Source organism: Dermacentor silvarum, chromosome 4 (assembly GCF_013339745.2).
Source record: "Dermacentor silvarum isolate Dsil-2018 chromosome 4, BIME_Dsil_1.4, whole genome shotgun sequence".
In the NCBI taxonomy this organism is placed as follows: domain Eukaryota; kingdom Metazoa; phylum Arthropoda; class Arachnida; order Ixodida; family Ixodidae; genus Dermacentor; species Dermacentor silvarum.
This window is the reverse complement of record NC_051157.2, coordinates 110937823-110953243: the sequence shown is the minus strand read 5'-3', so window position 1 is coordinate 110953243 and position 15421 is coordinate 110937823. Positions and strand designations below refer to the sequence as shown.

The window sequence follows — 15421 nt, the reverse complement described above, 5'->3', positions numbered from 1 at the left end:
TTTTTCAAATAAATTTGACATAAGAAACGGTAATATAAAGATTTATTCTAGTAGTTTAAAGAGCGGCATCACGTGACATCCCCAGCCCGTTCGACCTGCTTACGAGAGTACAGAAGAAAATGAGCATTACTGGGTTTACTACACCTTCTGTGAGACATAAAATTATTTTTTATGATGAGTCTAGGCAACAGAAAAGTACGCGTTCGATTACTTTCTCTATTATATGATAATTGCTGGTACCCACTGGTTTCGAGGCTACTCTTTTTCGGCCGTAAAGGAGATCGGCGAACTCCTCTTCCAGAAAAGACCGCTTCTGAAAAAGAGATCGCTCCCCGTCGTGTGTCTGCGGGCGAAACTCTTTTTCGGGAGAAGTCTTTTTGCTCAAAAGACTTTCGAGTGCCCGTGTGACAGGGGTATAAGATGACTGATGGGTCATGGCTTTAGTAACTTGAACTACTTGCATTCACGTCGCGATTAACGACAACAATATGACGTGTGGTGCAAACGCGCATTTTTCGGCCAGAAATCCCCCTGATGGTGTGGATGTGACGATAAGAATGTGTTGAATGTCAATCTCGATCTCAACGTGTCGAACTTACCCATATATATATATATATATATATATATATATATATATATATATATATATATCATGAAGATCGAACTGAGAGCACAGGTAAAGGGTAATAATAGTAATGATAATTTCTGGGGTTTTACATAAAAAAATCACAATATGGCTATGAGAGACGCCGCATTGGAGGGCTCCGGTAATTTCGACGGCCTGGGGTTCTTTAACGTGCACCTATAATATCTATGTACACGGGTGTTTTATGCATTTCGCCTCCATCGAAATGTAAGCCGCCGTGGCCGGGAATCGAGCCCGTGTCCTCGAGCTTAGTAGTCCAACCTACCAAAGCCACTAAGCTACCACGGCATGCAGGTAAAGAATACGCGAGAAATATGCACGACAAAAAACAAGACAAGCCAAAATAAATGAATCGTTCACAGTGAAACATTGTGTACGTACGCCTCATTTCACAATTACGAGCGAACGTCAGGAAACAAACGTGCTGCTTTACGGATGTGCAACTCGTCTTTCGCCTTCTTGTGTTGCAAGAGCGCAAGCACTAAGCGAATTTTAACATGGAAGTAACTTAGGAATATTTATTGCGTATGCTCGCTGGTTCGTACACAGCAAGTATACCTACTGATAAATAATTACGTACTTGTAGGTACGTAATGAAAGAGGCAACTAATCACCAGAACATTAACTTTTCATGTTTTACTGATTGAAGGTCGCTATTTTAGGGATATGTAGAATCAATAGCGATATTTGTAGTGCATCAAATACAGTAATTTTCAATACGATTTCAACTCAATATAATGCAAGCAAAAACACTGTCATGCTCCATGAATGCTTGTTAGTTTACGTAAAAAATCACACGTTAAGCAATAACGATGATATCATGAGAAGTTACATGTTGGTAATTTCAGAGAGGATTCACGGATTATTAAAACAAGGTTATTGCAGCAATGACTTTTGCATAACAAATGAGTAAATGGCTAGGCCAGTAGTAGCTATCTATTCATTTCAATGTAGAAGAAAATATATTTGTTCACCTTTTTTTATGTTTGCTTATCTAGTGGCTAATATAGCTTTTTTTTCGAATGGCTGAATTTGAAACAAGCTACGCTCAAGGTGAACCTTAATGTACAGTCTGTTTCACACTTAGGGGAAAACTCGGAGCGCCTAGCAAGGCGCTCCGAGTTTTCCCCTCAGTGTGAAACAGACTGTACATCGTGCGCGAAGTTTCCATTGAAGGATTGTTTGTGTACGCTATCCAGCAAGGATTGTTTGTGTACGCTATCTCTGAAGCGAAATAGGCCAACAATATTGCGACGTTAGGGCCGTCTCTGCACCTTCTCTTGTTTCCCTTACACCTTCTCACTGCGCTCTGTTCATAACAAAGTAATGTCGTGGCTAAAAAATTCAGGAATAAATACATATGCATATGGCACTAAACCACTACTGGCCGTGAGTGAAAAGCGCGTAGTGGTGAGCGAAGCGGTCACGGCACGCGCGTAAGTATTTCGCTTAACTTCGCGAGTAATTTACTTTTTTCGCTACTCTTATTCTTGCAAGCATGGCGCTATTGGCCGAGTACCCATGCGAGTGCCATTTTTTACGTTCTTTCCTTGCGCGGGCTCATTTAGTGCGTTTCTACGCACGCACAGTTAGCGCATTCCCGTTCCCGAACTCTAGCACCGGAGCTAGTCCGCGCTGAGGTGTTTGACATGTTAGTTTTTGCATTCTCTTGCTGCCCAATCACAAAAACAAAACTCAAAGATGGGTAAGCTCCATGCAGCACCACACTGTTGAAGTTAAATAGACTTTAAGTGCTTTGCGTGGAAACCGAATGCAAAAAAAAAAAAAAAACTACAGCGCGTAGCAGACGACCCTCGCTACCCGCGCGCTTGGCGAGTGCGAAAAGCCCACGGTTCCGGAGCAGCAGCGGCGCGGCGCGGCAGTTCACAGAAAAAGGCCCTCGCCGGAGCCGGCGCTTTGGACACTCCCCTATTATTCTAGGTCACTCTACCGATGCCGTTCCTTAAACGCAGCGTGCTCTTCAGCAGAACGAACCAAACGCGACCTCCCCATCTGACTGCCGGACCTGAACTGGCGGGAAACAGAGAGCGCGAGGCGAGCGAACACGCGATCACACCATTTCCCTCCTCCATAGGGAGAGGACGCCGAGCATTTGAGATGTCCACCGACCCGCTGCCGATGCCATTCCTTCAATGCAGCGTGCTCTTCGGCAGAACGAACGAAACATGGCCTCCCCATGTGATTGCCGGGCTTCAACTGACGGGATACGGCGGGCGCGAGGCGAGTGAGCACGCGATTACACCTTTTAAATGCGAAGCATTTCTTCGCGAACATTTGCTACTTTGACAGCATCTATCTATCAAGATAGATAGATAGATAGATGGATAGATAGATAGATAGATAGATAGATAGATAGATAAATGTCAAGAGGAAACAGGCCAACCTAGAGGCAGTAAGGGTAGAAGCAGACCAATTCAGGCTGGTGCTCGCAAACAAATATGCAGCTTTAGAAAATGAAGATAAAGACAACACAAAGGTAATGAATGAAACCGTAACTAGGTTGATCTCAGAAGCAGCAATTGAAGTAGGAGGTAAGGCACCAAGGCAACCAGTAGCTAACCTCTCCCAAGAAACAAAGGACCTAATAAATACAAAATATGAAAATGTCCAACTCAAGAGATAGGATAGAATTCGCTGAACTGTTAAAACTGATCAACAACAAGAAAGTAAGGGATATTCGAAATTATAACGTGGGAAAGATTGAGGAAGCCGCAAAATATGGACGCAGCATTATATCAGTAAGAAGAAAGCTTGGCATAGGCCAAGGCCAGATGTATGCACTGAAAGGTAAGCATGGTAATATCATCAGCAATTTCGATGACATAGTAAAAGCAGTGGAAGACTTCTACACTGACCTGTACAGTGCCCAAAACAGCCAAGCTACTTTCATTCGAAATAGTGATGAACCGGATACAGAGGCTCCTTCTATAACTAGCGATGAAGTTAGAAAGGCCTTGAAAGACACGACCAGGGGAAAAGCTGCTGGGAAAGATGGAATAACAGTAGATTTAATGAAAGATGGAGGCGATATCATGCTTGAAAAGCTTGCGGCCCTTTACACGCAGTGCCTCACAATTTCAAGTGTACCAGAGAGCTGGAAGAACGCCAACATTATACTAATCCATAAGAAGGGAGACGTTAAAGAATTGAAGAATTATAGACCAATTAGCTTGCTTTCAGTATTGTATAAAATATTCACCAAGATAATTTCCAATAGAATCAGGGCGACACTTGACTTCAGCCAACTAAGAGAACAGGCTGGCTTCAGGAAGGGATATTCTACGATGGATCATATCCATGTCATCATTCAGGTAATCGAGAAATTTGCGGAGTACAATAAACCTCTGTAAATGGCCTTCATAGATTATGAAAAAGCATTTGATTCAGTAGAGATACCAGCAGTCATAGAGGCATTGCGTAATCAAGGAGTGCAGGAGGCATACGTGAATATCTTAGCAAACGTCTGCAAGGATTCCACAGCTACCTTGGTTCTCCACAAGAAAGTAGAAAGTTACCTATCAAGAAAGGGGTCAGGCCATGAGACACAACTCTCCAATGCATGCTTAGAAGAAGTATTCACTGCATGCTTAGAAGTATTCAAGCTCTTAGACTGGGAAGGTTTAGGAGTGAGGATCAATGGCGAATATCTCAGCAACCTTCGGTTTGCAGATGACATTGTCCTATTCAGCAACAATGCAGAGGAATTACAGCAAATGATTGAGACGCTTAATCGAGAAAGTGTAAGAATTGGGTTGAAGATGAATATGCAGAAGACAAAGATAATGTTCAATAGCCTGGCAAGGCAACAAGAATTCAGGATCGCCAGTTAGCCTCTACAGTCTGTAAAGGAGTAGGTTTATCTAGGTAAATTACTCACAGGGGACCCTGATCACGAGAAAGAAATTTACAGAAGAATAAAATTGGGTTGGGGTGCATACGGCAGGCTTTGCCAAATCCTGACTGGGAGCTTACCATTGTCGTTGAAAAGAAAAGTGTAGAATCATTGCATTCTACCGGTGCTAACATATGAGGCAGAGACTTGGAGGTTAACAAAGAAGCTCGAGAACAAGTTAAGGACCGCCCAAAGAGCGATGGAACGAAAAATCTTAGGACTAATGTTAAGAGACAGGAAGAGAGTGGTGTGGATCAGAGAACAAACGGTGATAGCCGATATTCTAGTTGACATTAAGCGGAAGAAATGGAGCTGGGCAGGCCATGTAATGCGTAGGATGGATAACTGGTGGACCATTAGGGTTACAGAATGGATACCAAGAGAAGGGAAGCACAGTCGAGGTCGGCAGAAAACCAGATGGGATGATGAAGACATGGGTACTAAGTGCAGGAAACACTAAAGAAGGATGGTAGAAGTCATAGTCATGAGCATGACTGAGGAAAAATGACAGTTACTCAGCGAAAAAAGATTAACACCAGAAACAACTGAAATTGGTTCGGACGTCGGTACTAAGTGAAGGAAACACTAAAGGATGGTGGTAGAAGTCATAGTCATGACTGAGCAAAAATGACAATGACTCAGCGAAAAAGGATTAACACTCAAAAACCACTGGAATGGGTTCAGACGTGGGCACTAAGTGAAGGAAACACTGAACGATGATGGTAGAAATCATAGTCATGAGCTTGACATAGCAAATGTGACAATGACTCAGTGAAAAAATATTAACGCTCAAAAACTACTGGATTGTGTTAGGATGCGGTACTAGGTGAAGGTATAACGGTCGATCCCGTACCGAGAAACATTCATCCGGTATATAACGAGGGCCGAAGAATCGCACGGGCTAAAGCCATCCTTGAAAGAGTTAATCCGTATGGGGCAGATACCCTCTTCGTTGACGCGGCCAAATACGGCAGCGAAAACAGGTTTGCAATCTCGGTCGTAGACGTGCGAGGAACGCTGATTATCGCTGCGCCCGTTTGCACTAAGCACGCAAACGAGGTGGAGGAAACCGTGATAGCCTTGGCCCTTTACACTGCCAAAGGCCCAACGACTGTTTTCTCCGACTCCCGCACTTCCGTCAGGGCCTTCTCGTCAACCCTAGTGTCTAAGCACACGGCTAGCCTAGTAAACAAATCTCTTCAAAATACTGCGGACAAGAAGACAGCCGGTCACCACATCGCCTGGTTCCCGGCCCACGTTAAAGGAGTAGTTAATCAAACGGGTCGCAACCCCAACGAGCAGGCCCACAGCCTAGCGCGTGAATTCAAGAACCGCGGCCGGGTAACGGTCCAGCTCTCTCACAAGATTGCTCCCCTAAAGACCCTCTTACCACCTTTAACGAGATCACAACCCACTAAAGACTGAGCAGGAGGAAATTCCCTCCCCCTCACCAAAAATTGAACAGGGCTTAGTCTGTCATGTGCTGGCTCTTACAGACGAGATCGTACCTCACCCCCAGAGCGCTCAATCGGATAGATTGCAACTTCCCGCAATCGTGCTCCAAATGTGGGCACGAGTACTGTTCTTTCGACCATATGCTCTGGCTGTGCCCGTTCAACGCGGGCTCTGATCATCACGACATATCCAAGTGGGACGCCCTACTGCAAAGCGCGTACTTTACGCATCAACGAAATGCCGTCCAGAGGGCCCGTGACGTCGCCGAGAGCCACCAGCTCCCGGTTCCGTCATGGGCGGAGCCACTTGATTGGGGTGTCTTCGGCTCCCCCAATCTTTTTCCTCAGGACCTTTGCATAAAGTTCTTGTCAACTGTCAGGTGAAGGAAAAGGCTAAAGTTGTTGCTCGAAATCATAGTCATGACCGTGACAGTGCAAAAAAGATAATGACTCATCGAAAAAATATTAACACTAAAAAATCACTGAAATGGGTTAGGACTTCGGTACTAAATGAAGGAAACACTAAAAGGATGGTGGTAGAAGTCATTGTCATGACCATGACGGAGCAAAAATGATAATGACTCAGCGAAAAAAACATTAACACACAAAAATACTGAAATGGGTCCGGACGTGGGTACTATGTGAAGGAAACACTAAAGTATGGTGGCAGAAGTCATAGCCACGAGTATGACTAAGGTTTTCACCCTAAGGTCTCTTAGGTGTAGCTAAAGGAACTCCTGAGGGCTCATGACATGAATGTCATTACATGCGTGTCATGTAGGTCATGAAAGATCGGCCTACGTGTTGGTGTTCTCATGGTCATTTCGTTAACTTGGTAGGTTCCCCGCACACTGCTTCGCATAATATCGATTCCCACAGGGCGTGGGATCTGCCGGCTTTTTCCTCCTCCAGAGGGAGGGGACGTCTGTAATTGGCTCGGGGTATGGTGTGATCGCGCGCACCAGCGGCGGGCCCCTCGTCTACTTCTTCATGCATATAAAACTCCGCTTGAAACGGCGCGTATAAATGAGCCGACAGTGGCTGAATCGGTTAACGTGGTGGTCTTGCAGCCGGACGAGAAATTTTTATTTTTGCGCGGCTTGGGTGTTTTCGTACGCCAACATCAACGCCAGCATCAACTCCGACGCCGACACGAGTGAAGCAATACAAGCTTTGCTTGAAAAATTGATTTCACTAAGAGCTTCGAGCTTTAGGGCAGGTTATATACCAGTCGGTTGTATTGGTTTATGGAAAGCTGTTTAATACTTCATGAGTCTTAGCCAAGGAGTTTAAAAACGAACTTCTTTCAACCTTCTTGGTCTCAGCACATTTACATTCTTTCAAAAATATTGTACGGTTCCTGTTAACACACTTCTCGCCTTCAGTGAACACAGCTCTCTACGTGCATCGCATTACGGGCGGTTCCATTGCTCCATTACTGCCATTGCCATACTGTTCGAGATAAAATTGAAAGCTGTTGTTTCTTATTTATAAAGCTCCTCAGTTGACACGTTTCTGGACGTGAGGAATGATCCTAAGAAGTAGCTCCACAATATACTAACTTCGAGTTCAAAGAGCTACGAATACGTGCCTTTTAATTATTTATAATTGCGATAGCAATTGTATGGACACTCCAAGCGGCTTTCTGCCATCAGCGTCGTCGCTGCCATCGCTGTCGCCGTCTCTGTGAGGTTCCATATAAAATCCAATAGTGATAAAATCGTCGCAGCGTGCCTATTGCTGCATGCGAGTGAAGGCGTGCGAATGAGGCGCGCTTTTCACAGGGAGCGAACGCACGGCGGAGAGCAAACGCGACTTCTTCCGTCGCGCGAAAGGCCGTGAGGGAACAGGAAGGAAGGAGGGGAGGCGACGTTTAGCTGCGGCACTAAATACGTATCTTGCGACCGGGCACAATGAGAACTGGCGACTCAATTTCCCACGCGAAAGGAGGAAAGCGGGAAGGCAGGGCGGGAGGGAGGGGTAGCGGCTTCTGCTCTGCGAGCAACTGCGTACTTGTACATTGCGCGGCGTCGGGCGGTAGCGCGCACCATATCTTGAAAGTGATCTGCAACACGGCTCCTACCTTTCTATGCACTGTGTTTCAGCTGCTCAGTTTCCGTTGAAGCGATAGACCACACGAACCTTCTCTCGCTGCTACACCGCGCTTGCTCACGCCAGCGTTTTGACAGCGATTGTATGCGGATTGAGTGTGATCTGTTTATGTTTGCTAGGGCGCACTGACACCATGCTTGTTAATTCAGTTAGTAAGCGAATGTGTCCAACTTTATACAGCCGATAAAACTACTATCCTTACTTCGTGTAGCTCACTACTAATTTGCTATCGCAATTGATGCTTCGCCTTTCGGGTGCAACTGTTTCTTTTTGTTGGGTTGTCACTTACGCAATGATGCTGGGTGAAACTGATAAACCCGAAGGTGATCGATCGAGAATGCACCTTCTGATTTCGAAGCATCCACGCATGTATGAATATAACCTGTGCGAGTACCGGCAGAGTAAGAAGTCTCGGCCGTAAGCAAAAATGAAACAGAAAAAAATGAACCGAAAAAAATTCGAGCACAAACTACAATGGAGTTGTCTAAGTATGCGTAAGCCTTGTGCCACGTGCTTGCTCATGTCCACGCCGCGCGGTGTCATTATCAATATTATCAAACTTGATCCGACCAGCATAAACACGTATCAAGCTTTATATGGTCGTTATCAAACTTAACGAAATACCATGCGACCCTTATTAACCCTTGTCTGATTTTATCACATTTATCGGACTAGATCTGTTCCTTAGCAACCTTCATCGGCTATCAACCTCCGAGTGTGTATGTCCAGCGAAGCTGTTGCAAAACCACAACTATAACTGCTGAGGGGGGTATGCAATGCTCTATTTATGGCTGGGATACTCGTTTTGAGCGTGTTATTTATGGAAACGTATGTTATTCTGTGCGTTGGATGGGTGATTTCAATGAATGTATGCACTGTTCGCTTCACGTTTCTGAGCACTTGTAGCCTCAGCCTTACGGGGGTATGAGCCATTGCATTTTTGCTTGGCTACGGGTGTATGAGCCATTGCTCACGGCAGTGTGAGCCATTGTTCACGGGAGTATGAGCCATTACGTTCATCTTACGTGACAGACGGACAGGTTTCCTCGTTGGGTATAGGAATATAAATGCTTACGCATTTTTACGCATTTAAAAAAGATAGACAAATTTCACTGTGGTGACGGTTCATGCGGCTACCGTGCTCTCGCTAAGAGAAGGTGCAAGGAACATAACATTATTGCGGTATGTCAGGCAGGGCGGCCATGATGATGATTAATTATTGGTATGTTTATCGTCATACGTCATGGTAAGAGTTGGCTCGTCTCACCCAGCGGTGCCATACACGCTAACGATGCATTTTCATGTGCGACAGTGCAAAACCACCATCTCCAGGACAGTATCTCTTCACACAGCGCGAGAGCCGTTTTTTGTTTAATAATTATATTAATGTTATTTAGTGTACCCTCCGGGCCATACAACATTACTGAGTGGAACTATACAACAAGGCATTCCGACAAATATAAACAAAATACATGCACTGAGCCTCGTTATTACACGCAACAAAACTGATACTACTTATACAATGTTAGCTAAGGCTCCGCGTAAACTTTTATTGTCAGAAATGGCCTCGATTTCTGAAGTAAGGCGGTTCCAATCAACGTTCCTTGTTTCGCCGAAGCAACAATGACGTGAACAGTGAAAGATGCGCTTTTGGGGGGCAGCAGGAAGCTGCAACACATTCAACTTTGTCGCGACACGTTCTCTAGCAGGAACACGTGTACAATACACTGCAACACTGACGGTTTATAGAACCTCCTCTCGACAGACATCCGTGCTAAAAGCGGCACGCGGATGTCGGATTACATCGTAAACTGCTTCTTCTGACTTTGAGCTCTCGCACGCAGTGGTACATCGACACCGCCATCCTGTTTTTTCCAATGCTGGAGAGCCATCGCTTGTCGCCAGGCTTTTTACCTTCCTGTGTTTCAGCTCGTGCATTGCGCTTTGCTCAACTTCTTTGCCCGTGGTGCTTGTTCATATCTACATTGCTCACATAAGGAATTATTTTTTCAGGGGCCACCAACGTTTCCCCCGTTCGCCGGCTTTCTAACGACGCAGTCGGTTCCAGCACCTTTTAGCAGAAAGACTGACCTCGTTACAGAGACTGGCTGAGAATGGTACTTTTTTTCCCCCGACTGGCGTGTATACGTTTTGTTTATTACCATACATTTGGTTGCCTTTGCCAAATGACGGCGCTCACGTCGTGTTGCACTACGTGCTTTCTATGCCCTTTCCCACAGTAAGTTAATACCTGCTAAGAGCTGCAGATTGTTGAAATGAATGGAAAGGCACACTCAGTTCGAAGCAGAAAACAATGGTTGTATCATGAGACTGTAGCGAACACACAGGAAACGAGGATACAAGGTAAAAGTAACACACAGGCGCGGACTCGCAACTGACACACAAACACACACACACAGACGCATATATATATATACTCGCCACAACTGCCAGCTGAGGCTCTCAGAGACAGACACAGGCAGACAATCATGGAGCAGCACTTTTACTTGGCCGTATCCAGGGACCAACTGCCGCGGCTGCTTTCCAGCTCCTCAGGCAAGATCGACTATGTGACGTGGGTGCATTCCCCGGAGCGGGCATCATGATGGTGATGGCCGCTGTTGATGGCAGCGCCCCATGCTGCCCCTCCACTCTCGGCGAAATGAGAGGGAATAGCCCAGGACGATGAAAGGGAATTGTGTCCAGGACGATGTCCTGAGGTAGTGACGGCGATGGTGCCCCTGGTCGGGCTGAGGCGCCATGGCCTCGTGTCGCAGCAAGTGTAGGCGCAGCCAGCGCAGGGTTGCAACGGCGGCCTCCACAGTGGCGGGAGACTGGAATGCCGGGTGTGACGCAGCTGGTTGATGGTAGCGACGGCCAGCCGCGAATGGTGCAAAGCGCCCGCCTGATGTGAGCACCGGGGGATTCCTGCATGCCTCTTTGCAGCAATGCAAATGTACATGGAAAGTGAAATTGCTCAAACCTCGTATGTTCCACTGCGTCCTTTCGCTTGTGACATCACTTGTAGTAGCCGTTCTGGCCTCGAAAATAAATAATCCATAGCCCTTCAAAACGAGTAATCGAGCCGGACAAGCAGGAAATCTTTAACACAACTATTGCCTCCTCGGCTGTGGCTAAGGTATTGAATTACATAAAAGCTGAATTAAACAAATAGTGTATAGAGACTCCAAATTTGAAGGTCATCTCAGATGCTGCGCTGCAGTAACGTCGGGCCTGTAGGTGCTCGGATGTTGTTTTACTGTACCACGGAAGAAAATGTAACTGTTTTATCAAGTTCTCGAAACTTGCGACACCGACCACAACGCAAGCTCCCCTTGATAATACACAAAAAATGAACATAAACATGATGCACCAATACTTTCGGAATCAAATATGTTCAAATAATCGAACGAACCACCTCAAATTATAAGAAAAGGACTTATACTATGCTGTCACTAAACTGCTGCCAATAAAGAGTTCTATAAGGCTATAAATTTCTGTTAAATAAATCTAGCCTACTTAGACACGGAGAGTCTGAGAGTGATAATGTCTATCCATGCACAAAGTTTGAATTCCAACCTGAATATTACTATTTCACGTAGAAAGCATGAAATAGTAATATTCCCAGTAAACTACAAAGAAGAAGGTTCGAGAATTTATTTTTCTAACCTATTTCTTCTTTACTATCACACAACTATAATATCCTTTTTAGTATTGGTTAAGTATTGGTTATAAATTAAGATAACCGTTTCTATTAGGTGCCAAATGTAAGAACTTTGGCGCATTGCGTGTGCTGAGTTTCTATGTAATTTCGGTGGAGACCTTGAAGTGACAAATTTAAGTGAAAATAACTACAAAAATAGAAGTACAAGGTTCACACCGAGACCACAATGCCATCGCAGTACACTACTACTGGGACTTGCCTACTTCAGTGCAGCTTCAGACATTCACGTAAGATCTAAAGCCATTCTGACTGTCGGGTACGTCAGTTCAGGTGCGATAACTCGAAAGAAGATTGAACACGCATCACTTAGGCGGCAAGGTTTCGAAGAAAAAAAAAACGGAAACTTATCTGAGGAACTTGGTGAGGAACAAAACGAAGCTCAGCAGTCCTTTATAAAGAGAAACTCGCGTTGCGCCGACTGTTCTGTAACCGCCATCTAGTCGACAGCTTGTCATCAAATGCCTCACTGTACGCACCTATGACCTCACGTGCGTTCATGCGCACTGTTATATGTTCAACCAGCGCTGTCCAGGAGGCGCGAAGGCAATTCGAGTGTGAAGCTAAAATTTCTGCCGCTGTCCGGTCAGAAGGCTACAAGTTGTAACGAATGTTCACACGATAACAGACGCGCACCTGTATCAATGTTTCCTTTAGCCCAATGCGCGCCCCCAAGCTCTGTACATGACCATGCAGGTTTCTAGGCGCGAAAACGCTCCTATGTGCTAGCACGCTAGTTCCCAGTCGGGTCATAAGATGGGCACATGTGCCTCTAGATGAACGCTGGAATTGTTGACGCCGAATTGCCACATGCGCTGCTGAAAACTGTTTCTTCCGCTCACTAGGGTATGTCATGTTGCTGTTTCAAAAATTCATCGCTGGTTGCCTATAATCTCTTGCGAAGGTGACCACCATTGTGGACGTTGTTAAGAGCTGTGTCTGCAACAAGGACAGACGTAAGAATACTGGTATGAAGCAGACGTTTGCCTGTAGCGCATATTGCCGAACTAAGTATATCTATAGAGTTTCGAACATCGCGAGGGTACTCGCTTTGTTTTTTTGTGCTTTGTCGATGTACTGATTTTTCGTTTTGACAGGGTCCAGGTTGACAACATCGCGGAGGCAACCCATGGCGGTACCCACATAGATGCGCCGTTACACTTCCACGAAGGTGGCTGGTCGGTGGCAGACATACCCATCGAACGGCTTATGTACGTGCCCATCGTGAAGCTAGACATTCGTCGACAGGCGGAAGCTGATCCTAACTACATCACCGCCGTGTCCGACATACAGGACTGGGAAAGACGCTACGGAAAAGTTCCAGCTGGCAGCTTCTTTCTTCTGCAGACGGGACAGTCAAAAGTAATTTCTTTCCAACTCGTAGATTGTTTTAGGGAACGCATTTTGGATAATACAAGTAATATGTTAAGCCTGGTTGATAAAGAGCATGTTTTACTGTACATGTGAGTTGGTATAATCAGGTTTTACTATCGATGATTCTATTTTCCGCCATATAATTTAGCTTTGTAAGCTCCACCATATAATTTGCTTGTTGATACGTGCTAGTGATGAGCGCTAGTGCCACTCTCAAGCGTATAGGTAGGGCCGTCGCTGAAAAACGTCTTGCACTGTTTTTGTACATCAGGTTGTCAAGGCGTTCGATGAGATGAGCATAACATCAGGTGAAGGCGACATGCTAAGGTGATTTCAATGCAGTATGCTTGCATTCTGTACTAACAAAAAAGTACCTCCAATTTACCAAAACACATTGCGGGGCTAGTTGGTGATGCATTTCTTGCTTTCTTAAAAAAGTAAACCAGCGCTACTTTTTTTGACGAGAACGCAGAAAAACATGGCAGGACGCACGCTGACGGGTGCCTTGATTCTTGATAAATGTAACGTGTGTCTGCTTCAGCAAACACACTTGCACTCAGCGCCCATCCTGTCCTGTCTATCTGTGGCCTCGTCAAAAAAAAAAAAAAAAGTAGCGCTGGATTACTGTCTTAAGAAAGAAAAAGCTCCAAGTTAGAAATCTTGGTAACCCGTACTACATTTCCGTGCTCCAAGATTTATAGGCAGGTGTTACTTGGCTTTTTTTCTTTGCAGTAGGTGGTTATGTGCTTTTTCATTTTCCTCGGTATGATCGATTAGACATTGTGCTCATCCAATCATTTTTTTTGTGGACAGTCTGCACTGCTGTGTCATCTCTTATCTTTCTTATGCAGTTCTACTTCTTTTTATATGACTTATAATGTTTGCTATGCTGTGTGCTACTAGCGATTACTAATCGCCATTTTAAACCAAAATTGTTTTAAATGGTGCCGAGTCTACACATTACCCGTTTTATTTTGGCGTTCTTTTGTAGTACCTTGTATTCTTGTGTCTATTTGATTCGAATAATGATGTGGATAGATATTTATAATTTGTTTGTACGTACTGCGCCAGCGTCAGGTGGGGCTGTGGAAGGAACCGGGACATTACATCTGCGCACAGGTCCACGAAATAAGGCGTAGAGAAATATGAACGAGAGAGAGAAAAAGCTAAGAAAACAAAATCACAGTTAAGGAGTAGAAAGGCGGAAACACGCAGAAAAGTGACACGTAATTAAGACATTCGCGATAAAAGAAATTAAAGCCTGTAATACTCAAGTGACCAATTAAACTGTGCTCTTACTTCGTTGTGGACAACTTTCAGTTCTGGCCCAATCGAACGGCTTACATGGGACTGGATGAGAACGGAGACCGACACTTTCCTTCACTCGGAGCTGAGGCAGCCACGTTTCTGACGACAGAGCGAAGTCCGTATGCAATCGGCGTGGATTCGGCGTCGCTGGATCATTACCCGGAAACCAGCGTGCACCTGATACTCGCTGTCGCTAGCGTGTACAGCATCGAAAATATGGCCGATCTATCTTTGGTGCCCGCCACGGGGGCACTGGGCATCGTACTTCCCATGAGAATACCTGGTGCCAGTGGGGCTCCCACCCGCGTTGTGGCGACATTACCGTGATGCCGACAACCTGACACTTTCATCGCCTTGTCCTATGCTCGTCTAAAGATCTGGTGAAATAGTTTCTGTATTCGGTCCCTGGTGCCGAATTCACAATGTGTTTTGCTTGCAAATTATGTTGGCGATGGCTGGCCTCCTACGCTAGCAATATGTCCAATATAGCAAATGGCTTGCACCTGCGTTTACGAAAAAAAGCATCGGAACGTTTTCCTGAATAAAGGCCATGATAAATGAAATTCGAAGAAACCGGATGTACCTGTTGTTTTCGAGAACACTATAGCATAAATGTTAGGTCATGTTACGCGTGTATAGATTACTGGTTAAAAGGCTGAGCTAAGGTTGCTGGATAACACTTCTGGGATTGCAAAGGGAAATCCATACCGCGGGGCTATAGCCCAATCTTGCTAACCCATGAATTTCCGGAAATATATAAAAAAGTTAAAATGAACGAATAAAGAAGAGGCATTTTTCGACATAAACTTGGCAATCTCGCCCCAACTGCGGCTGACGTCACGGACCTTTCAGGCCTCTTCTCAATGCTTGTTATATGCATAAATAAACATATA

The 15421-nt window shown here is 45.2% G+C and overlaps 1 protein-coding gene across 1 annotated transcript in view; it reads left to right on the top strand.

The window, feature by feature from the left end:
* Positions 1-15095, top strand: part of LOC125944755 (isatin hydrolase-like) — a 60267-nt gene extending 45172 nt beyond the window's left edge. The window contains exons 2-3 of the mRNA XM_049665924.1: positions 12944-13208; positions 14541-15095. Coding sequence (XP_049521881.1) covers positions 13056-13208; positions 14541-14855 — 468 coding nt within the window. The 5' untranslated portion in view covers positions 12944-13055 and the 3' untranslated portion in view covers positions 14856-15095. The remainder of the gene's footprint in view (positions 1-12943; positions 13209-14540) is intronic.
* The last annotated feature ends 326 nt before the right edge of the window (positions 15096-15421 follow it).